The sequence below is a fragment of the Cetorhinus maximus genome, chromosome 12 (assembly GCF_964194155.1).
Source record: "Cetorhinus maximus chromosome 12, sCetMax3.hap1.1, whole genome shotgun sequence".
Lineage (NCBI taxonomy): Eukaryota > Metazoa > Chordata > Chondrichthyes > Lamniformes > Cetorhinidae > Cetorhinus > Cetorhinus maximus.
The window spans coordinates 99489276-99513378 of record NC_135890.1 but is presented as its reverse complement, the minus strand read 5'-3'; the positions used below and the strand labels follow the sequence as shown (position 1 = coordinate 99513378).

Genomic DNA, 24103 nt, shown 5'->3' with positions numbered 1-24103 from the left:
CCTGCCAGGACAAGTAGCTGGAAGTTTAACGGTGCTCTGGATAAACTCCAGCACACTTAGGAGTACCCAAACCTTGAATCTTGCCAATCTGTGCCTAAGCTGACTGGTGGCTCTCTACTGGGACAGCATGTGAGGTCTCCACCTCTGGTAAACTGAAACGCTCCTTTTGTGAGTAAGTTGGTTGACTTTGTGATCTGTTTCCATGCAAGTCAGACACCCAGCTGGCAAAAACAAAGAACTGTGAAGTGGATTTCAGAGCACTAACAGCAGCACAAACACCACTACTGATGTGAAAAAAACTTTGCACACACAGTTGTTTGAAAGTCACATGCACAATTTTTATTTTGTACAGGTCAGCAATGGAAACTCAACCATCCTCCTGGTATAAATGGAATATGTGATAGACAGAGACTGTCCACAGTAAACAGGGCAGATCTGCCAATGAGTAGAAAGACAGAAGATCAGTGAGAGGTGTTCAAAAAGGAATTCACAGAATGTACATGCAACAGAACCAATTAATACTCCTGAGGGGGAAGAACTCTACTTGCCAAGAAAAAGCCATGGATGACTGGAGAAGTAAAAGACAACACAAAACTCAAGGAGAAAGCATACAAAAATGCAAAATGTAGCCCAGTACCTAGCGAATAGGAGAGATACAATGAACAGCAAAGGGTGAGTAAACAGATAATGTAAATGTCGGTGTATAAATTGACCGGTGTATAAATTTACCTAAATTGGTCTCGAAAAATCAACCCAAAACAGGGATCGCCTTATGGGGCAAGTATAAAAGTGACTGCTGGTGTGGTTGTGTAGGTAGTCACCATTTTGAATTGTCATTGGCATCCGACACAAAGAGTGGTCATGTCTTAATCTCCAGCCTGTATTGCCTGTTTGATCCCTTGCACCCAATTATAAGGTACTGGTAAGTAAAACATGCCTTTGTGGGGTGAAAAATTGAGGCTGACTGCTAATGTGAGTAAACTATGTTGACTTATACTCTGAGTATACGCAAAACACATGATTTTTGGGGCGGGAAAAATGGGATTGTCTCGTACACTGGGTTGATTTACACCATGGTTTACAGTATTTCAGAATTATAAAAAGAGAATATGAAAATAACCTGGCAACATACATCAAAATCAATAGAAAACTTTTACAATTATATTAGAAAAAAAGAGGCTGGAATGGAGCAATGTGGGCCCCTTGCAAACTGATAATGGTGACATTGTCAATGAAAATATGGGAATGATGCACATGTTGAATAATTACATTGCATCAGTATTTACAGTAGAGGAAGAGGTCAGCATGCCAGACATCTCAGGGAATCTAACATTGAATTGAGGGCCTCACTAAAATTAACAAAAGCAAAATAACAAAAATGATGAAAGTAATGGCACTAAAGAGCGACAAACCCTCAGGATCAGATGGTTTCCATCCCAAGGCTTTAAAGGAAAGAGGTGAGAATATTACAGATGTCTAAATATAATCTTCCAAATTTCTCTCAATTCAGGAATCATTCCTTTAGATTGGAAAACTGTGCATGTCACTCTGCTATTTAAGAAAGGTGAGAAAAGGGAACTAGGAAATTATAGAGCAGGTCTAGCAAAAGAAATAGGAACAGGAGTAGACCCTCGAGCCTGCTCCGCTATTCAATAAGATCATGGCCGATCTTCTTGTGTTTCAATTTCCACATTCCCATCTACCCCAATAACCTTTGATTCCCTTGCCTAACAAGAATCTATCTACCTTTGCCTTAAAAATATCCAATGACCTCACCTCCATCGCCTTGTGAGGCAGAGTTCCAAAGTCGCACAACTCTCTGAGAGAAAAAAGTTCTCCTCATCTCTGTCCTAAAAGGGCGACCCCTAATTTTAAAACAGTGTCCCCTAGTTCTGGACTCACACACAAGAGGAAACATCCTTTCAATGTCCACCTTGTCAAGGCCATTCAGGATCTTGTATACTTAAATCAAATCACCCCTCACTCTTCTAAACTCCAGTGGAAACAAGCCCAGTCTGTCCAACCTTTCCTCATAGGACAACCCACTCATTCCAGGTATCAATCTAGTAAGCCTCCTTTGAACCACCTCCAATGCATTGACATCTTTCTTTAAATAAGGAGACCAAAACTGCACAGAGTATTCGAGGTACAGTCTCACCAATGCCCTGTATAACTGAAGCATAACATCCTTACTTTTATGTTCAATCCCTCTCTTAATAAAGGATAGCATTCCATTAGCCTTCTTAATTACTTGCTGTACCTGCATACTAACTTGTTTTTGACTCATGTAGTAGAACACCTCAATCCCGCTGCACCTCAGAATTATGCGGCTGTTCTCCATTTAAGTAATACTCCGCTTTTTTGTTCTTCCTGCCAATGTGAACAACTTCACATTTTCCCACATCAAACTCCATTTGCCAGATCTTTGCCCACTCGCTCAACCTACCTATATCCATCTGCAACTTCCTCATGTCCTCTTCAAAACATACTTTCCGACCTATCTTTGTGTCATCTGCAAATTTAGCTACCATGTCTTCGCTCCCCTCATCTAAGTCATTGATGTAAATCATAAAAGGTTGATGCCCCAGCACAGACCCCCGTTATACTCCACTCGTTATATCTTGCCAATCCGAAACAGATCCATTTATGCAAACTCTCTGCTTTCTGCCAGCCAGCCAATCTTTTATCCATGCTAATATGCTATCCCCCCCCACCACCCCCACCCCCACCCACCCCACAACATGTGCTTTATTTTCCGTAATAATCTTTCATGTGGCACCTTATCAAATGCCTTCTGGAAATCCAAGTACAGTATGTCTACAGGCTCCCCTTTATCCACAGCACGTGCTACTCCTTCAAAAAACTCCAATAAATTGGGTAAACATGATTTTCCTTTCACAAAACCATGCTGACTCTTCCTGATTGCCTTGAGCTCTTCTAAGTACCCAGCTATAACCTCCTTAATGATCGATTCTAACAACTTTCCCATGACATACATCAAGCTAACTGGCCTATAGTTTCCTGTTTTCTGCCTCCCTCCCTTCTTGAACAGAGGAGTTATATTTGCTACTTTCCAATCTGATGGAACCTTTCCAGAATCTAATGGATTTTGGAAAATTAACACCAGCGCATTGACTACCTCATTAGCCACCTCTTTTAAGACCTTAGGGTATAGCCCCTCGGGACCGGGAGACTTGCCAGCCCGCAGCTCCATCAATTTGCTCAGTATCATTTCCCCAGCGGTTTCAATTTCACCAAGTTCCTCTCTCCCTTTCAGCTCCTGATTTGCAGCTATTACTGGAATGTTTTTTGTATCCTCTATAGTGAACACAGAAGCAAAATATTTGTGCATTCCTTCCACCATTTCCTTATTATCTGCAATTAACTCCCCACTGTCACTCTCTAGAGGACCAACACTCACTTCACTTACTCTTTTCCTTTTTAAATACCTGTAGAAACTGCTGCTATCCATTTTTACATTTCTAGCTAGCTTCCTCTGATACTCTAATTTCTTTCTCCTGGTTAACCTTTTAATCATTCTCTTCCATTTTTTATATTCTGACCAATCATCTGTCCTGCCATTCATCTTTGCGTAGTTGTATGCTTTTCCCTTAAGTTTGATGCTTTCCTTAACTTCTTTAGTTAACCACGGATAGTGGGTCCTCCCCTTAGAATTTTTCTTTATAATAGGAATGTACTTGTTCTGAATACTTTGAAATATCGCCTTAAAGGTCTGCCACCAGTTCTCTATTGATCTATCCTCTAGCCTAGTTTCCCAGTTCACTTCAGATAGCTCAGCTTTCATCCCCACATTGTTGCCCTTATTTAAGTTTAAGATATTAGTCTTGGACCCACTCTTCTTCCTTTCAAACTGGATGTAAAAATCAATCTTATTGTGGTCGCCACTACCTAGGGGTGCCTTTGCTCTGAGGTCATTAATTAATCCTGTCACATTACACAATACCAAGTCTAATATAACCTGATCTCTGGTTGGTTCCAGAACATGCTGCTCCAAGAAACTATCTCAAAAGCATTCTAAGAACTCCTCATCCAGGCTACTACTGCCAATCTGATTTTTCCAGTTTATATGTAGATCAAAATCACCCATGATCACTGCCATCCCTTTATCACAAGCACACAATATTTTCTCTTGAATACTTTATCCTACACCGTCGCTACTGATAGGGGGCCTGTAGACCACTCCCACTAATGACTATTTTCCCCTACTATTCCTCATCTCCACCCAAACTGATTCTACATCCTGATCTCCTGAACCAATGTCATCTCTAACTATTGCACCAATGTCCTGTTTGTCTAAGTGCTACCCCTCCACCTTTACCTAGCTTCCTATTCTTCTTGACTGTCATGTACCTCTCAATATTCAGGACCCAATCTTTGTCGTCCTGCTGTTACATCTTCATAATTGCTATCAGATCATATTTATTTACTTCAGTGTGGGCCATTAATTAATTTACTTTGTTATGAATGCTATGCACATTCAGATAGAGAGTCTTCAGTTTTGTCTTTTTGTTACCTTTGTAACACCTAGTCTTGACTGTTGATGTATTCTTAGGTTTTTTTCTCTCTGTCCGTTCCTGCTATTCTCTGACCCTCATTTCTCATATTACTATTTTGCTCTCCTGTCTTGACTCTAAACCTTGAATCGCTACCTCTACCAAAGCTTGATCCCTCACCCCTCTTGATAATTTTAAAGCCCTCTCTACTTCCCTAGTTATGCAATTTGCAAGGACACTCATCCCAGCACGATTCAGGTGTAAACCGTCCCAACAGTACAGCCCCCACTTTCCCCAGTACTGATGCCAGTGCCTCACAGACCAGAACCCACTTTACCCACGCCAGTCTTTGACAGTTTGTTGTCAGAAAATTATTAGGGTTGATCATTAAGGATAGGGTGACCAAACTACTTCAGCTGATCAGAGAGAGACAGGTTGGATTTGTAAAGGGTAGGTCATGCCTGATGAACCTGATTGAATTTTTTTCAGGAATGTCTAAAGTAGTGGAGAAGGGAAGTCTAATGAACTTATTTATATGAACTTCCAGAAGGCATTTGATAAAGTTCCTCATAAGAAAGGGTTATCTAAAGGTTAAGTTCATAGAATTGAAAGCAAGTTATTGACCTCATTAGGAATTTAGCTGAGCAGAAGGAGGAAGAGAATAGGAATAATGTACTCTAATTGATAAGATGTGACTAGTGATATCCTACAAGGATCTGCGCGGAGGCCTCATTACTCACTTATTTTCTAACAACTTAGATGATTGAATAGAAAACCACAGATCCAAGTTTGCCAATAGGTGGCACTGTTAGCAGTGTAGATGGAAGCCTACAATTACAAAGAGGTATTGATAAAATGAATGTGCAAAACTATGGCAAATGTATTTTAATGTAAGCAAATGTGAGGCCATCCACTTCAGACCCAAAAAATACAGAACAGGGTGCTTTCTAAATGGTGTAAAGCTAGACACAGTGAAGACTCAAAGCGTCTTGGAGGTTCATGCACAGAGTTCATTAAAATTTCATGAACTGGAACAAAAGGCCAATAGAATGCTAACCCTTATATCGAGAGGACTAGACTACAAGGAAGTGGAAGTTATACTTCATAAAAGTCCTGGTTAGACCACAACTGGTGCACTATGAGCACATCTGGGCACCTTATCTTTGGAAAAATATATTGGCCTTGGAGGGAGTAGATTTTCCAGAATGAAACCTAGACCCCAAGGATTAAATTACAGGGAGAAATTAGGAAACAAAGGTTGTATTCCCTGGAATCGAGAAGATTAAGGAGTGATTTGATCAAAGTTTTCATGTTAATTAAAGGAAACAGGTAAGAGGAACTAATTCTGCTGCTTTCAGAGACCAGGAGTGAGAGGCATTGTCTAAAAATTAGAGCTAGACCCTTCAGGAGTGAAATTAGGAAACACTTCTACACACAAAGGATGGCAGAAGTTTGGAACTACCTTCCGAAATGGCAACTGTTGCTAGATCAATTCTAAATTTGAGATTTGTCATGACCATGGATCCTATCCCCAAATTACTTATGGACATATTGAACTTTTAAGTAAGACATGCATTTTTTTTTAAAAAAGGACATACTAGCAAAAGCTGGCTGAGACTGTGAGGTATCCATTTGCTGGAAAGTTCCTATGTGGGTTACTTGACATGGTCTACTTCAGACAAAGGTACTTCAAAGGAAAAGATACAATGCAAACTGAACTGTAATATCCTGTAGTTGTGGAGATAATGGAAAATGATTACCATCTCAGCTGAAAACCACCTCCTGTTGAGTTAGATCCCAGACTGTGAACATGAACTGAGTTGAAAAGAAAACAGACCTGAGCGAAAAACATGTTTTTTCCCTTCCAGGAGTACACAGTAGAAAGGGATTTTAAAAAGCCAACTGCAACCCTAGTTCTGTGTGCTGGTCTGGTGTTCTGTTCTGGTGTGTGTGTGTGCTGTGAAGGTCACAGCTGAAGAACACCAACTGGGCATCCCTGTGCTTGCAGGTGAAAAAAAACTCTTTCTGATGGCTGGAAGCAAGTCGCAAGTCAGCAAAGCCACAGTCGAAAAGGAAATAGGACAACTCTTTTCAGCTAACCTGCAGAACCAAGAATCTCCAACCCAACTGCTCAACTCCAAAGTCAGCACTACCGGAAACACCCCAAATTAACAGCTGTAATGTTTCGCCATCTGCTCCTCACGGACAAGCCAAAGGATTGATTTGTATATTTTTTGTAACTTTTATTTTTGGACATAATTTCTCATTTCTAATCTGCATGTATGCGTGTTGCATTTTTATTCCTTTTCCTCATGTTTAGTAACTAATAAACTCACTCTTTCTTTGACTCAAGACAGCCTGGTTAAATTGGCTCCTTTTAAAACATAAATACAGTTGGACTGGGAAAAGGTATCCATGAGGGAAGGGATCCTTTTTAAATTAACCTTGTTGTGACCAACTGAGGGGGTTGAATAAAGAGAGGAAGCTAGTTCACCCCTCCTCACCTGCAAGCATAACAATTTGGGGGACATTGCCATAACAGATTACTAGGTTTTTTTTTCGTTTAAGGGATGTGGGCTTCACTGGCTGGGCCAGCATTTATTGCCCATCCCTAGTTGCCCTTGAGAAGGTGGTGGTGAGCTGCCTTCTTGAACTGCTGCAGTCCATGTGGTGTAGGTACACTCACAGTGCTGTTAGGTGCTGTCGAAGGAGTCTTGGTGAATTCCTGCAGTACATTTTGTAGATGGTACACACTGCTGCTACTGTGCGTTGGTGGTTAAGGGAGTGAATGTTTGTGGATGTGGTGCCAATCAAGTGGGCTGCTTTGATGGTGTCAAGCTTCTCGAGTGTTGTGGGAGCTGCACTCATCCAGACAAGTGGGGAGTATTCCATCACAATTCTGACACGTGCTTTGTAGATGGTGGACAGGCTTTGGGGAGTCAGGGGGTGAGTTACTCGTCGCAGGATTCCTAGCCTCTGACTTGCTGTTGTAGCCACAGTATTTATATGGCCAGTCCAGCTCAGTTTCTGGTCAATGGTAACCCTTAGGTTGTTGATAGTGGGGGATTCAGTGATGGTAATGCCATTGAACTTCAAGGGGCGATGGTTAGATTCTCTTTTCTTGGAGATGGTCATTTCCTGACGCTTGTGTGGCGTGAATTGAAAGGTATTAAGGAATATGGAGTAAATGTGGGTCTATGGAGTTGGGTCACAGTTATGATCTCACTGAATGGCCCAGGCTCAAGGGTCTAAATGGCCTGCTCCAATTCCTATGCAACCACCCTTGTTTGCTGCTGGGAGCTTCTGTGCCTTTGATACTGTGGAGAAAACACATCCCTAGTATTGGTAAGTGTGCTGCCCAAGATACCAGCATCATTCCATTTCTATCATAGCAGAGCCACCTTTCAAACCCCAGAAATAACCTGGAACTCCCTCCTTAACAGCACTGTGGGCGTACCTACAGCACATGGGCTGCAGAGGTTCAAGGAGGTGACTCACTACCACCTTCTCAAGGGCAATTAGGGATGGGCAATAAATGCTGGCCTAGCCATGAATGAATAAAAGAAAACACGCACAGGGAAACCCAACAGGAGCCAAATGTGAATTGAGCCAAGTCCATTATTCAGATTTATGCTCCTCTTGTTTTCAGCTATGGTTGTTAATTTTACTGCCTATAGAATTGACGTTCTATACGCGATTCTAAGTAATGTAATAGCATTCCAAAGCTAATTTAAAGACGCAGACAACATTTTATAAGGAAGTACCAGTCTAGAAAATACACATTTAATAGAATGGCCCAGGTTTCCTGCTTGTTGGAAACAATGCACGGGTAAAGCTGGAGAAAGAGAATGCAAAATTAAGCAGGATTCCTACACATTGACTTTTCACACAGAACAGCAGGTTACTGAGCCAAGTTTCTGCTGGGCAGGGGTCTGGGGTTGCATCACCCACCCAGAAGGCCCACGTCACCATGGCAAGGTACAGCTTCAAGAATTCCCATGGCTCCTGCCTCTTTTGCACACAGATATCTGGATGTTGGAAAGAAACCAGCATCAGGTCCAAAGAGGACAACCAAGGACTGTATCATGGAAAATTAGTTCTTATAAAGGGGGTCAATTGTCAATACATTACAGTTCTTGGAAGCTGTCCCTGTACAACTTGCCTGTGCTGCTGCTTCTTTCCCACGCGCCCTCACCCTCCAAAGCGGGTACACAAACTCCCCCATTCTGGTGCAGGTGCCCGATAGCAATATTCCAACACGTTTATCCTGTCCTAACCCTCAGTTCAGATTTCAACACCAATGCATTTAACCCAGAACCGCACACTTCATGCTGTATCCATCTACGTAAATAATAATGTGGAAAACTGCAACAGAGGCAAAAATTGTCGAGGTACACTGACTTTGGTTGACCATTCATGTGATTGTATGGAAAATTGTACACATTGGACCTTATCTGTAACATTGTTGGTGCATTAGAAAATGTTGTTAATGCTAAACACACTTACATAATGGTAAACCTTCGTCAGATTTTATCAGATTCAGCGATATGATGTATGTTGATATAATTAAAATCAAAACACATTCAGTGTATCCTGAAAATGTTCTCATTTACAAATAATGTCTTTGCACCAAGAGGGATGGCATTGTTGTGCCTTTTATCTCGCCCTGATAGTGAAACTGGGCTTCCTTAAAAGCATTAGTTGAGCATGTGCTTCACTGCTGTGAACAGCCAACACAAATAAATCACACAGAATCTACAGCCAAGAATGCCATTAGGGAATTAATGGTAACAAATCGTCGGAGATTTTGATCATATTACTGGAATCAATCAGAGTAAATCCATAGCAACAGGAGGGGGACATGCAGGACAGAAACTTTTCTTGAATTAGGTCATTCTTTGCAAGAACATGACACAAATAATTAAGCGAAAAATAGTAAATAGTATCAAAACCCACCCTGCACTGGTTGGTGATTAATGTTTTCCCTGCTCTCTAAAACTTATTCCAAAATAATTCCATATATGTGCTAAGAATCTAATGTCAAAAAATGAATAAGACATAACGCTTGGCCATTCATTACTATCAAAATACAAACAAAATGAGTGGAGAACAGAACAACAGATGAAATAGCAGCAGGAGTAGGCCATGGGGCTCCTCCAGGTTACGCCGCCATTCATTAAGATCGTGGCTGATCTTAACCTCAATTGACTTACCCACCCAATCTCCAGAGTGCTTGATTCCCTGAAGAGTTCAAAAATCTATTGATCTCATTCCTGAATATACTCAATGATTGAACATCCATAGTCCTCTGGGCCAGAGAATTCCAAAGAGTTACAGCCCTAGAAATTCAGTCTTAAATAGCTAACCCCTTAGAAAAGAAAACAAATCTTGCACCCTTTGGATTCCATTAGGATCTTTTCAAACTTCTGTTGGCTTTGCATGATTTAAAATGTTGTCTGAATTTATGTTCAGCTCTGCACTGAAACAACCTTTAATGATTACAGTTCGAATTGATGATCTGGAACGTCAGTTCACTTCCTTTGGTAGCAGCCAATGATACTAACAGCTTTGCAAAAGATTGACTGAACAACAAAACCTGTGAGGCACTTCAAACCCTGCCATGATTAATTGGACCCTATATCAGACAGATTATTCTGCACAGATTATTATGTCACTGCACACACCTACTACAAGTTCAGCATTGGAGTGAAGCAACTTTTGGTTTCCACCATTGTAAATATATGAGCATAAATTGGGCCTCAAGGCCAAAACATTAAAACAGCTGAAAAAGGAATTTCATAGGAACATATGCCAGGGGCAAATATAGGAAGTTGACGCCGAGACCCTTCTAGTTTTGCAACCTTTGTGGTGCATTCAGATTCCCATTGTGTGCCCTCAGTGCACCAAGTGTTGTGGCAAAAGGACAGCAAGTGGCAAGTTTCCTCTTCTTTTGTGCTCATTTCCCGTCAAGAAGGAGTAATTTGACAAGGAAGTATTCAATGAACGGCATGGCACTAGGAAGTTCTGAGGAACAAAGGGGCCTTGGCAAGTGTGTCCATAGATCTCTGAAGGCGGAGGGGCATGTTAGTGGGGTGCTGAAAAAGGCATATGGGACACTTGCCTTTATCAATCGAGGCATAGATTACAAAAGTAGAGAGGTCATGTTGGAGTTGTATAGAATCTTGGTGAGGCCACAGCTGGAGTACTGTGTGCAGTTCTGGTTGCCACATTATAGGAAGGATGTGATTGCACCGGAAGGGGTGCAGAGGAGATTCACCAGGATGTTGTCTGGGATGAAACATTTAAGTTATGAAGAGAGGTTGGATAGACTTGGGTTGTTTTCATTGGAGCAGAGAAGACTGAGGGGCGACCTGATCAAGGTGTACAAGATTATGAGGGGCATGGACAGGGTGGATAGGGAGCCGCTGTTCCCCTTAGTTGAAGGGTCAGTCACAAAGGGACATAAGTTCAAAGTGAGGGGCAGGAGGTTTAGGGGGGATGTGAGGAAAATATTTTTTTACCCAGAGGGTGGTGATGGTCTGGAATGCACTCCCTGGGAGGGTGGTGGAGGCGGGTTGCCTTATATCCTTTAAAAAGTACCTGGATGAGCACTTGGCACTTCATAACATTCAAGGCTATGGGCCAAGTGCTGGTAAATGGGATTAGGGAGGTAGGTAGGTCAGGTGTTTCTCACGTGTCAGTGCAGACTCGATGGGCCAAAGGGCCTCTTCTGCACTGTGTGATTCTGTGAAAATCAAATGCATTAACAGCTATGGTTGGGGTGACGGGGGCCGTGTAAGGGTGGAGAAATTTTGTGTGTGGGGGTGGATGAATATTGGATTCATTGGAAGTACTGTCTACTGCTGAGACACGGGGTAACAGGATCACCTTGTGATGTCATTGAGCTGTATTGGCATTATGTAAATACTTGTTTCTGACTCCATAATGGCAGAGTGGGGGATCTTCCAGTCATTTTTCTTTTCATTTATCTCCCAAAATGATATGTGAGGAATTGTGAAGTTTTGAACAGCAATGCACTCTACACTAGAGCTCTACTTCTCCTTTCAAATATTTAAATGACTTTGAAAGGGCTGACCCAGTGTAGTTTCCTTTGTGTCTAATGAGAAAATATGTATTATTACAGATTGTGAAATTAGACAGAGTGGGTCCTCCCGCTCATTCACAAACTGTCAGAAAAATTCGCCTCGAGTCTTTTGCTGAATTCAGCACTTACTTGTTTTGTTCACTTCTCTCATATTGAGGTAGTCAAGAAATGGCACCACCAGACCCTGCCCCAGGAAAATCTTCACCAGGGTTACCGCCACATCCTGCCTGCTCTCCACTGTGGTAACTTCTTCCAGCATGGTGAGTGGGGTCATATCCTCAACCTGGTAAAGGTCAGAAAGAGTTCCCAGTCAACCACAAGCTCTTGAGGAATAGGTCATTTCCCAGTGAGCATCCAGCAACCTCAGATATGGTTTCCTGTGTGTAAAGCTAAAGAGAATTAAAGTGTTGTGAAAGACAGTGTGGAACAATCTTTATCCTTTAAACTTTAGGCATAAAGGAAAATGAAGCCATTATTCTAAGTGCCCAACATGGTATCGTTTTCTTAACAAAATATGGGATTCCCCCTCCCTCCACTCTACTCATTAAACTCAGCTTTTGATTCCCTAGTGTGCTTATCGGTGTTCATCTTTTACCTGGTAATTAAAGAGGTGAAACTGAGGAACCAGTGAAGATATCCAGAAAACTGTATCCAGGGGATAATATGAAACTGAGCTATAGTGAACAGTAAATTTTGTACAAGGTATTTTCTATAAATGAAATGGCCAGGAATATTGCCTTTTTAGGTTAGCGGTTGTGATGTACCAGAGGGAGTATTGCAGTGGGTAGTTCCTGCACTGATCATGGAAACATCAGCATTTTTGACATTTGGGCCTTTTATCCACTATCTGGAGGGCTGGAGAATGACATAAATTGGGTTTACAGTACCATTTTAAACCAATGAAATCTTCATCTGTTGATTCATCCTATAGTTTGATATATTACATGGAGGTAATTAATAAATCTGTAATTTATGGCAACCATCAAAATTAGTGGTACAAAACCAACTGCATTCTGAATTTACTTCTATGAACATACGAACTAGGAGCAAGAGTAGGCCACTCGGCTCTTCAAGCCTGCTCCGCCATTCAATAAGACCATGACTGATTTGATTGTAACCTCCCGTCTACCCCCGATAACATTTCATCCCCTTGTTAATCAAGAATCTATTTGGCTGTGCCTTAAAAATATTCAAACACTCTGCTTCCATTGCCTTTTGAGGAAAATAGTTCCAAAGACTCACGACACTCTGAGAGAAAAAATTTCTCCTCATCTCTGTCTTAATTGAGCAGCCTCTTATTTTTAAACCATGACCCCTAGTTTTAGATTCTTGCAGAGGAGGAAACATCGTCTCCACATCCACCCTGTCAAGTCCCCTCAGGATCTTAAAGGTTTCGATCAAGTCTCCTCTTACTTTTCTAAATTCTAGTGGATACAAGCCTAACCTGTCCACCCTTTCCTCACATGACACCCCACTCATTCCTGGTATTAGCCTAGTAAACTTGCTCTGAACTGCTTCTAACGCATTTATATCTTTCCTTAAATAAGGAGGCCAATGCTGTACACAGTACTCTAGATGTGGTCTCACCAGTGCCCTGTACAACTGAAACATAACCTTCCTACTTTTGTGTTCAATTCCTCTCACAATAAATGATAATATTCTATTAACTTTCCTAGTTACTTGCTGTATCTGCATACTAGTCTTTTGTGATTCATGCACTAGGACACCCAGATCCCTCTGAATCTCAGAGCTCTGCAATCTCTCACCATTTAGATAATATGCTTCTTTTTTATTATTCCTGCCAAAATGGACAATTTCACATTTGCCCTCACTATACCCCATTTGCTCAGTCTTTGCCCACTCATCTAACCTATCTATGTCACTTTGTAGCCTCCTTACGTCCTCCTCACAACTTACTTTCCTACCTATTTTTGTGTCATCAGCAAATTTAGCAACCACACCATCCGTCCCTTCATCCAAGTCATTTATATAAATTGTAAACAGTTGAGGTCCCAGCACTGATCCCTGTGGCACACCACTCGTTACATCTCACCAACCAGAAAAAGACCCATTTCTGGTTACCCTCTATTTCCTGTTAGCTAGCCAATCTTCTAGCCATGCCGATATATTACCCTCTACACCATGAGCTTTTTATTTTCTGCAATAACCTTTGATGTGACACCTTATCAAATGCCGTCTGGAAATCTAAGTACAGTACACCCACTGGCTCCCCTTTATTCACAGCACATGTGACTCCTTCAAAGAACTCCAATAAATTGGTTAAACATGATTTCCCTATCACAAACATGAAGCAGTCATTCACAGTGTTGCTGGCTTGTTTGGGGTGCCTTCAGCCACTTAGATCCTACTTTCTCCCTTCCAAAACCCCTCCCTCTCTTCCTTTCAGGTCCCTTTTTAAAACCGTCTCTTTCATCAATCTTTTGGCAACACCTCCCAATCCTTCCTTCTTCGGCTGAGTATGCTTAGTTTAGCCCTAATCCCGCATTGTGAAGCCCCTTGAAACATTCATCTATCTCACTGCATAAATGCAAGTTGCTGTTGTCTTTGTCATTGACCGAGCTTTCTCCTGTGATATTACTGCTGAGCATCAATGTATCAAATCATGTACCGGTCAAACATGCATTCTGCCCTTTAACTGCACAGTTAACACACTGCCGGTTGCACTATTTCCCTACAACAATGATTACACTTCCAAATATAATTCATTGGCTGTGAAGTGCATTGCAACATCTTTAGGCCATCAAATGTGCTCCATGAATGCCAGTTCTTTCTCTTATAATTAGAAAAACAGCATCAAATCTGCTTCCAATGCAGCTCCTTTCATGAGTTCTATAAACAAAGGCAACTATTTTTCACTCAAACTTAGCATTAGCCACTTTCTTTTCTCTTCATATTTTTTTTCTCAAATTGAGCAATCCTTTTTGCAAAGCATAAATTCCCAGTCCCTTTCATTTCTGGCACAATATATGCACTCCACAGAAATCAAGGTCGCCACAAATTGCAAGTATCTGTGACAAAGCCATAATCAATGGGTCTTCATTTCAAAAGGTATTCTGTGCTCCAGTTCATGCTTTGCTTTATATGCTATCAGACACTGCAGTCTGACTTACCCTTTCCTTAGGCCAGTCATATGAATAATACAGGATATAATTTACATGCAGCTATGGGTTCTTTTACAGCCTATTGTACATCTTACATCTTCATCCTCATGAAAGCATATGTATCATCTTGAGAGCCCATGTAGACAAGTAAGCTTAGCCACTGAAACATGTTCCATAAACTAAAGTATCTTGGAGTCTAAAATTACACCAGCTGCTTTCATCACTTACAAGGGCACAAAAGATATTAAGTTAAAGGCAATATAAATCTAAATCCACTTACAGGCAGAACTCTCTGTATACAGTACTACCTTTGCAATTTTAAATGCACACCCATCCTACTTAGTTGGTTTAAGATTTGTAGTGTAACAGAGTTTTAACTGCAACACAAAGTACCACCACCAGTAAGACCTTTGTATTAACTCAATTTTGTTTCCACTGTCCATAAAACCTTCAAGTGACAGAAAGTGAAAGAAGCAGCCTGTGATTTCTATCTGCTGCCTTACAGCCTTCACAAAATAACCCACTCATTACACACAGTCCTGGAGAGAGGTAATATTGAGTAAAGTGACATTGAAAGGCACCACAAGCCTGTTTATAAAACCCTATACCATGGTACCTAGCTTCGCAATAACAATTCTAAAATATCGAAATACAAGATGACTTTTATTAATTTGAGGTTCTTTCCATTTCCTGCTTCAAAGTCAGTATGAAAGCTTTGGAAAATTGTCAACATAATCAGTGCTCATTGTGAAATAGCGTATTAACAATATCCTCCAAAGGCTACTCTAATCGTTCGATATCATTAACGCAATAAATCACAGACTGTTAGCAGCAATCTTTCAGGGAGCAAATTTCTATTATTGTTTTGGATGTTGAAAACCATTGAGATATGATAGGTAATTGAGAAAATGTGATCTTTCAAAATGGTCTGAAATATAGTAACCATTCACACAAATAGACTCCTAGATATACACTAATAGTGAACCGTATCCTGATAAGCTACTGTATTGAATGATGATTATTATAAGGAGCCTTTACCAAATTGGGACCAGTCTGTTCTTTTATATAATAACCAGAGGCTTATCCAGGTCTTAAGTCAGACAGGCAGATGAAGAGCACTACATGAAACTTTGAAAATCATGGCAGAGTTTTTTTTTATTCATTCACGGGATGTGGGCTCCGCTATGCGCTGATTACCCATCCCAGAGTCAGTAAGGTATCCCTTTATTTACAGAACATGAAGGTGACACATATATATAACATTTTTGGTGGGTTAATGGTAATACCAGGGAGAGGCCAAATGGCCAGTGTTTACTGGTTGCTGAAGGAAACATGTTGACTGATACAATGGTTGGTTTAATGTTAAAGCAAAATCAAAATACTGCAGAAGCTGGAAATCTGAAATATAAACAGAAAATTTTGAAAATAGGTTAGGCAGCATCAGGGGGTGGTGGTGCTGGACAAAAACAGAGTTTAATCTAGATTGATACAGTGCAGAAAGGGCAATAACTGATGCATCAGGTAGTTACTTTCTCATACAGGCTAAGCTGAGGTGAGATTTTGGCCTGGATTTTCTGGTCCCACCCGCGATAGGGACTGTTGCAGGCGAGAATGGAAAATTTGGAGAGGCAGCCAAAAAGTCCACTGGCGTTAGTTGTCCATTTTAAGTGAACAGTCTCTTTAGTTTAGTCAAAAGCAAAACTCTGTGGATGCTGGAAATCTAATGAAAAGTCCTGGAAAACTCCACCCTTTGTCTTTTATCAACTCAAGAGAATTTCAGGAGGAATTATCATTGGGAATGAGGGAATGGTAAAGACAGTAAACAAATATTTTGGGCCTGTCTTCATGGTAGAAGATTCAAATTACATACCGGAAATAGAAGATAACCACGAGGCTAATAAGAACTTAAGGTGATTAATATCATCAGAGAAAACATTTTGATGGAACTGACTAAAATCTGACAAAATCCCAGGACCCAGTAGCCTACATGCTACCTTCTAAAAGAGGTAGTTGTAAAGACAGTGGATGCACTGGTTGTGGATTTCCAAAGTTCCCCAGACTCTGTAACTGCCCCAGCAGATTGGAAGTTAGCAAATGTAACACCACTAATTAAGAGAGGACGGAGAGAGAAAACAGAACTACAGGCTAGTTAGCTTAACATCACTTGTTGGGAAAATGCTGGATTATATTATTAAGGAAGCTGTAACAAATAATGCACTGAAGAATCTTATCTGACAAATTTGTTAGAGTTTCTTGAGGATGCAGAATCACGGGAACACTATCACTTGTGAATTCCTCTCCAAATCACACCCATTCTGGCTTGAAACTATATCGCCGTTCCTTCACTGTCGTTAAGGGTCAAAATCTCAGAACTCTCCTCCCTAACAGCACCATGGGTGAACTTACACCACTTGGACCGCAACATTGAAGAAGATGGCTCTTCACCACCTTCTCAAGGGCAATTAGGGGTGGGCAATAAATGCTGGCCTAGCCAGTGCTGCTCACATCCCAAAAATGAATTTAAAAAAAGGAAGGAAGATTCACCGATCAACCTGTATTAAGGGCGCATAGAGAAAAGGGGTGTCCACGTATCTGGCTGAGAATGCAAGATCTACTTCAGACCAGAACCCAACCCCTGAATCGTGAATACACAGTAGCGGTTTTAGTTCATTCCAAACCCTGGAATGGGACATTTCAACCATGGTCTCCAGGGTCCTGACAACAAGGCCTACAGCCTTTGCTCTCCATCACCCATGTCTCCATACCCACAACCAGTACACAGTCATTAAAATGAATTTATCCTAAATTGTCTAATCTAAGAAAAAGAGTTAAAAGCAGAAAATGCTGGAAATAGTCAGGCAGCATCTGTGGAGAGAGTAACAGAGTTAAGGTTGCAGGTTGATGACCTTTCATCAGATTTCCAGCATCCACAGAATTTTGCTTTTATCTACGGCAAAGGGTGGAATTCTCCCATCCGGGACTCAGTCCCGTGGCGGGGGTGGAAACAGGGAGTGTTTCCCGCTGCAGGAACGATGGGAAATCCTGCAGTATCTTCCGGCCCTGACGTAATTAATTATGCATCTGGGGGTTTCGCAACGTCTTCCGTGACGGGGCGGGCTTGATGGCATGCGCCTTGCTGTCATGCCTGGGTGCCATATTTAAAAGGCACCTGGACATCCACAATATCAAACCAAAAGCAGAGATCTCTGCAAGGTTATCCTGCAGGCCCAGCTCCGAAATTTAGTGATGCCTCCCTGTGCGACCTTCTGGACCACGTTGTGGAGTGCAGGAATGTAATCTCCCTCCTGCTGGGAGAGGGGGGCCAAGCAGGGGTACCAACACCGCATGGGTGCAGGTGGTCGATGCCGTCAGTGCCCAGGGGGTGCACAAGTGGTCGGCAACACAGTGTCGGAAGATGATGAACGACCTTATTCGCTCCGCCAGGGTAAGTCTCATCAGGTGGTCGTATAAACCACAAAGGCTCCAATATGTCAGGGTCCAGGATCCAAGGCCCAGTGGAAATAGCATGTCCTGCCCAACAGCCCCACTTCAGTGCATCCACGCTGTGGTGGAGTGACCACTGTGACTCCTTCACCCTTCAGCAGACATAGGGCATTTCATGGAAGGGAGGGTTTCGGGGGGAAGCGGGGGAACCAGCTTAGGCACAGAGGGAACCAGCAACCTCTGCAAATCACATGCCTGTCTGAGCCTTCCCCTTGCATGTGGATGTGCTCAGTGCTCTGGAGGGAGCTGGTCCACAACCCTTCTGCCCAATTCGCACCAGTGATGACCTGCCACAAAAGTGGGCTGCCTTACAAGGGGAGGTATAATAAATGCACCAATTTCCACTGCTCCAATCCATGCAACATGCAACTCGTCTCAAACATGCTGTTCTCTTTGAGCAGGAAAAGATCCGACACAACTGAAGAGAGTGTGAGAATATGGTGCGGGGGTGGGGAGCCCACCTCACAGATCTCTTGAGGACAGAGCGTCTGAGCTCACAGGACAGGAGCAGGACCGAACCATTGGCGATGGGGAGCTCACACTTGGGCATCCACCTCATAGGAATTCAACCATTCAATGCTTCTTTCACAAATCACTTTAAATCTATGCCCACTCGTTCTTGATCCTTTTACAAGCAAGAACAATTTCTCCCTATCTACTCTATCCAGCCCACTCATGATTTTGAGTACCTTTATGAAATCGCCGCTTAACCTTCTCCTCTCCAAGGAGAACAGTCCCAACCTCTCAAATCTATATTTGTAACTCAAGTTTCTCATCCTTAAAACCATTCTTGTAAACCTCGCCTGCACTCTCTTCAGTGTGTTCATATTCTTCCTATAGTGTGGCGCCCAGAACTGTACACAATGCCCCAGCTGAGGTCTAACTAGTGTCTTATATAAGTTCATCATACCCTCTCTGCTCTTGTACTCCATGCCCCTATTAATAAAGCCCAGGATATTGTATGCTTTATTAACTGCTCTCTCCACCTGTCCTGCCACCCTCAATGATCTATGCATACACCCAGGTCCTTCTGCTCCTGCACACCTTTAAGAATTGTACCCCTTACTTTATATTGCCTCTCCATGTTCTTCCTACCAAAATGCATCACACTATCACAGTATCTTTACAGTGCAGAGGGAAGCCATTTGGCCCATCGAGTTTGCAATGGCTCTCTGAAAGAGCATTCCATCTAGTCCAACTCCCCTGCCTTATCCCCATAACCTTGTGAAGTGTTTTGTCACTTTGTAACAACTAAGAAACACAGCTATCTGCCTCTGAACTCCAACTTCCTGTGTGAAAAACAGAAGGACCCTTTTATTCCTTATTTTCCACCAGACAGCAATACACCCAGGACTTAGCACACCCTACTGTCAGGTTTTATATAACAATTCTTTTTAACTAAAATGTCCTTTTACAAACAAGCATAAACATTAAACACAAACATCACACCTCGCACATTCTCTCTTTTCAGGTAGCAATCCAATTCCCTTTTGAATACCTCGATCGAGACTGCCTCCACCACCCTTTCAGGAAGTTTGTTCCAGACTCCAACCACCCTCTGGGTGAAAATTTTTTTTCCTCACATCACATTTACTCCTTTGGCCAATTATTTTCAATCTGTGCCCTCTAGTTCTTGATGTTCCCTTGAGTGGGAACAGGTTATCACTATTTACCATGTCCATACCCCTCAGAATCTTGAATACCTCTATCGAGTCTCCTCTTAGCCTTCTTTTCTACAAGGAAAACGGTCCCAACCCCCCCAATCTATCCTCATAGCTACAGTTCTTTATCCAAGGAATCATTCTTGTGAATCTCCTCTGTACTCTCTCCAATGCCTTCACATCCTTCCTCAAGTATGGCACCCAGAACTGAACTCAGTACTCCAGATGAGGTCTTATACAAGTTCATCATGACCTCCTTACTCTTGTACTGAATGCCCCTATAATAAAGGTTAAGATACTGTATGCTTTCTTAACTGCTCTCTCAACATGCCCTGCCACCTTCAAAGGTTTATGTACATATATACCGAGGTCCCTCTGTTCCTGTGCCTCCTTTAGAAGCTCTCCCTTTATTTTATACTGCCTCACCATATTTTTCCTGCCAAAATGAATGACCTCACACTTCTCTGCTTTGAACTTCATCTGCCAATTGTCTGCCCAATCCACCAAGATGTCTATGTCCTTTTGAAGTTCAAGACTATCCCCACCACAGTTGACAACATTTCTAATCTTCATATCATCTGAAATCATGCCCTGCACACCACAGTCTAGGTCATTAATATATATCAGGAACAGCAAGGTTTCCAACACTGACCCTTAGGGAACTCCACTACAAACCTTCCTCCAATCTGAAAAACAACCATTTATCACTACACTCTGTTTCCTGTCACTCAGCCAATTTTTTATCCAAGTGCCTACTTTCTCTTTTATTCCATGACCTAGAATTTTGCTCACAAGCCTGTTGTGTGGCACTGTATCAAATGCCTTTTGAAAATTCATATACACCACATCAATAGCGTTTCCCTTATCAACCTTCTCTGATACCTCCTCGAAAAATTCCAGCAAGTTAGTGAAACATGATTTTCCCATGCTGGCTTTCCTTAATTATCCCGCACTTCCCACAGAAGTGTCCCTACCACTGACGTCAAACTGACTGGTCTGTAGTTGTCAGCTTTATCCTTGCACCCCTTTTTGAACAAGGGAGTAACATTCACAATTCTCTAGAGCTCTGGCACCTCCCCTGTGTCTAAGGGAGAATGAAAGATTATCATTAGTACCTCTGCAATTTCCACTCTCACTTCCCTCTGTATCCTTGGCTGCATCTTATCTGGTCCCGATACCTTATCCATTTTAAGTAAAGATAGCCTTTCCAACACTTCCTTCCTCTCAATTATAAGTTCTTCTAGTGTACCAGTTACTTTCTCTCTCTCCTTGGCCTGGGTAGGATCCTCTTCCTTTGTAAAGACAGGTGCAAAGTACTCGTTCAACACCTGCACTATTTCTCCAGCCTCCACATGCAAGCCCCCTTTTTTGCCGCTAATTGGCCCAACTCTTTCTTTTACCACCCTTTTATTATTTACATGCTTATAGAAGACCTTGGGTCTTTTATGTTCGCTGCCAGCCTCTTTTCATGCTCTCTCCTTACTTTTCTTATTAGTTTTTTCACTTCTCCTTTGGTCCTTCTATATTCAGCCTGATTCTCCATTGTATTTTCTACCTGACATCTGTCGTACGTGCATGTCTTCCTTTTCATCTTTATCTCTATCTCTCTTGTCATGCAGGGCATTCTGGACTTATTTGTCCTACCTTTCCCCTTCAAAGGAATATACCTTGACATTGCCTGCAATACTTTTTCTTTGAAGGTGGCCCATTGCTCAGTCACCGACATTTCTGCCAACATTTGATTCCAATTCACTCGACTGAGATGCATCCTCATCCCATCGAAGTTGGCTTTCCCCCAATTAATTATCCCTGATCTGGATTGTTCCCTGTCCTTTTCCATGGTTAACCTAACTTTTATGATACAATGGTCACTGTCCCGTAGAGGCTGTCCCACTGATATTTGATCCACTTGGGCCAACTCATTCCCCAGAACCGGGTCCAAAAGTGCATGTCCTCTCGTTGGACTGGAAACATACTGCTGCAGAAAATGATCTTGAACGCATTCCAGGAACTTTCGCCCCTCTTGTACTATTCCTATTCCAGTCTGTATTTGGATAATTGAAGTACCCCATTATGATTACTCTATAACTCTTGTACCTCTCCGCAATTTCTTTGCAAATTTGTTTCTCCACATCCCTTCCACTAGTTGGTGGTCTATATACTACACCAATCAATGTTACCGCATCATTTTCATTCCTTACCTCTAGCCAGAGGAATTCCGTCCTTGACCCCTCTGGAATATCCTCTCTCTCCAGTACCGAAATGCCATCTTTAATCAATATTGCCTCTTCCCCCCTGACTCCCCCAGCCTCCCCCAACCCATTCTCTTTCCTTTTGTGACTCTCCTAGCAACTTGTACCCAGTCCTGCCCTTCTATGAGCCAGGTCTCTGTTATAGCAACAATATGATCATTCCATTTGTCAGTCTGTGCCTGCAGATCACCAATCTTATTAACCACACTCCGTACATTCACATACATGCACATTAGTCCTGATTTAGGCTTTTTTACTTCCCCCTTATTCTGGCCCCATCTAATGACTTACTATTGCCTACTCTAATTCTATCAAACTATCCAAGTATTCTATCTACCTTGATAGTACTCTCTGATATATCCTCGTTATTAGTTGATACTTCACTGCTTCCCACTGCCAGTTTTTCTCCTCTCCTCTTTGAAATTCCCCTCAGGTTCCCATCCCCCTGCCAATCTAGTTTAAACCCTCCCCAACAGCACTAGCAAACCTCCCCACGAGGACATTAGTCCTAGTCCTGTTAAGGCATAACCTGCCCTTCTTGTACAAGTCCCACCTGCCCCAGAACCGATCCCAATGCCTCAGAAATCTAAAGCCCTCACTTCTACTCCATTTCTCCAGCCATGTGAACTGCTCAATCTTCCTATTCTTATGCTCACTAGCAAGTGACACTCGGAATAATCCTGAGATTATTGCTCTTTGAGGTCCTGCTTTTTAGTTCCCTTCCTAACCCCCTAAAATCTGCTTTCAGGACCTCATCCCTTTTCCTACCTATGTGGACCACGACCTCTGGATGTTCACCCTCCCCCAAAAGAATGTCCTGCAGCCACTCCATGACATCCTTGACCCTGGAACCAGGGAGCCAACATACCGTCCTGGGTTCATGTCTAAAGCCACAGAAATGCCTGTCTGCTCCCCTAACTATGGAATCACCTACTGCTATAGCATTTCCACTCTTCCTCCTCTCCTCCTTGCAGCTGAGCCACCCGTGGTGCCACAAACTCGGTTCTTGCTACAGTCCTCTGAGGAACCATCTCGCTCACCAGTATCTGAAATGGCAAAACAGTTAGAGAGCAAGATAGCCTCAAGGGATTCCTGCACTACCTGCCTGTTTCTCCTAGGTATTCTGGCTGTCAGCCATTCCCTCTCTGCCTGTGTACTTCTTAGCTTTGGTGTGACCACCTCTCTAAATGTGCTATCCATGTAATCCTCAACCTTGCGGATGCACCACAGTGACTCCAGCTGCAACTCAAGCTCTGCAACTCAGAGCTCAGGATTCTGTAATTGGTGAAACTTTCTGCAAATTTAGTCATCAAGAGCATTTTGTGCCTGCATGACTTCCCACATCCTACAAGATATACATTCTACATGGCCAAGCTGCACTGACATGCCTTAAACTTTATATAAAGCCATTTATTACAGTATTTACTCACTAATTTATTCTAATCTACTAACTTATTTTAATTATTTTCTTAATTAATTTAGAATAGTTTCTATGTATACTACAACTTACTGTGTTTATTAAATGCTGTACCACCCACAAATACAACTAAAAGTTATACGTTTCTTAATTACACAGGTATGTGTTTTAGGTATTTATTTTAACTATTTTGTTTCATATCTTGTTTATTTTAAAGTTTTACTTCTTGTTATGCATAGATCTACCATAACTCCTGAATCCTAAACTGGCTTTTAACACACTGTCCCGTACACCAAGCACTTACTGGCCAATCAACTTACTGGTTTCCTGTGATGTCTTTTCCCACTCAGTTTGTTCAGAAGTTGAAATGCTCCCGGCTCCTGACCTGCCTCTTCTCCGGTCCCATGTAGGGACACACTTCTCCGCATTGAACTTCACCTTCCACCTATCTGTCCACTCCACCAACTTGTTTATTTCCTTTTAAAGTTCTATACTGTCCTTCTCACAGTTTACAATGCTTCCTGGTTT

At 42.1% G+C, this 24103-nt stretch overlaps 1 protein-coding gene across 2 annotated transcripts in view; it reads right to left on the bottom strand.

Moving 5' to 3' along the window:
* Nucleotides 1-24103, bottom strand: part of rasal1a (RAS protein activator like 1a (GAP1 like)) — a 286840-nt gene that overhangs the window by 89164 nt on the left and 173573 nt on the right. For both annotated transcript variants that reach the window (XM_078554231.1, XM_078554232.1), the window contains exon 11: nucleotides 11749-11902. In XM_078554231.1, coding sequence (XP_078410357.1) covers nucleotides 11749-11902 — 154 coding nt within the window. The remainder of the gene's footprint in view (nucleotides 1-11748; nucleotides 11903-24103) is intronic.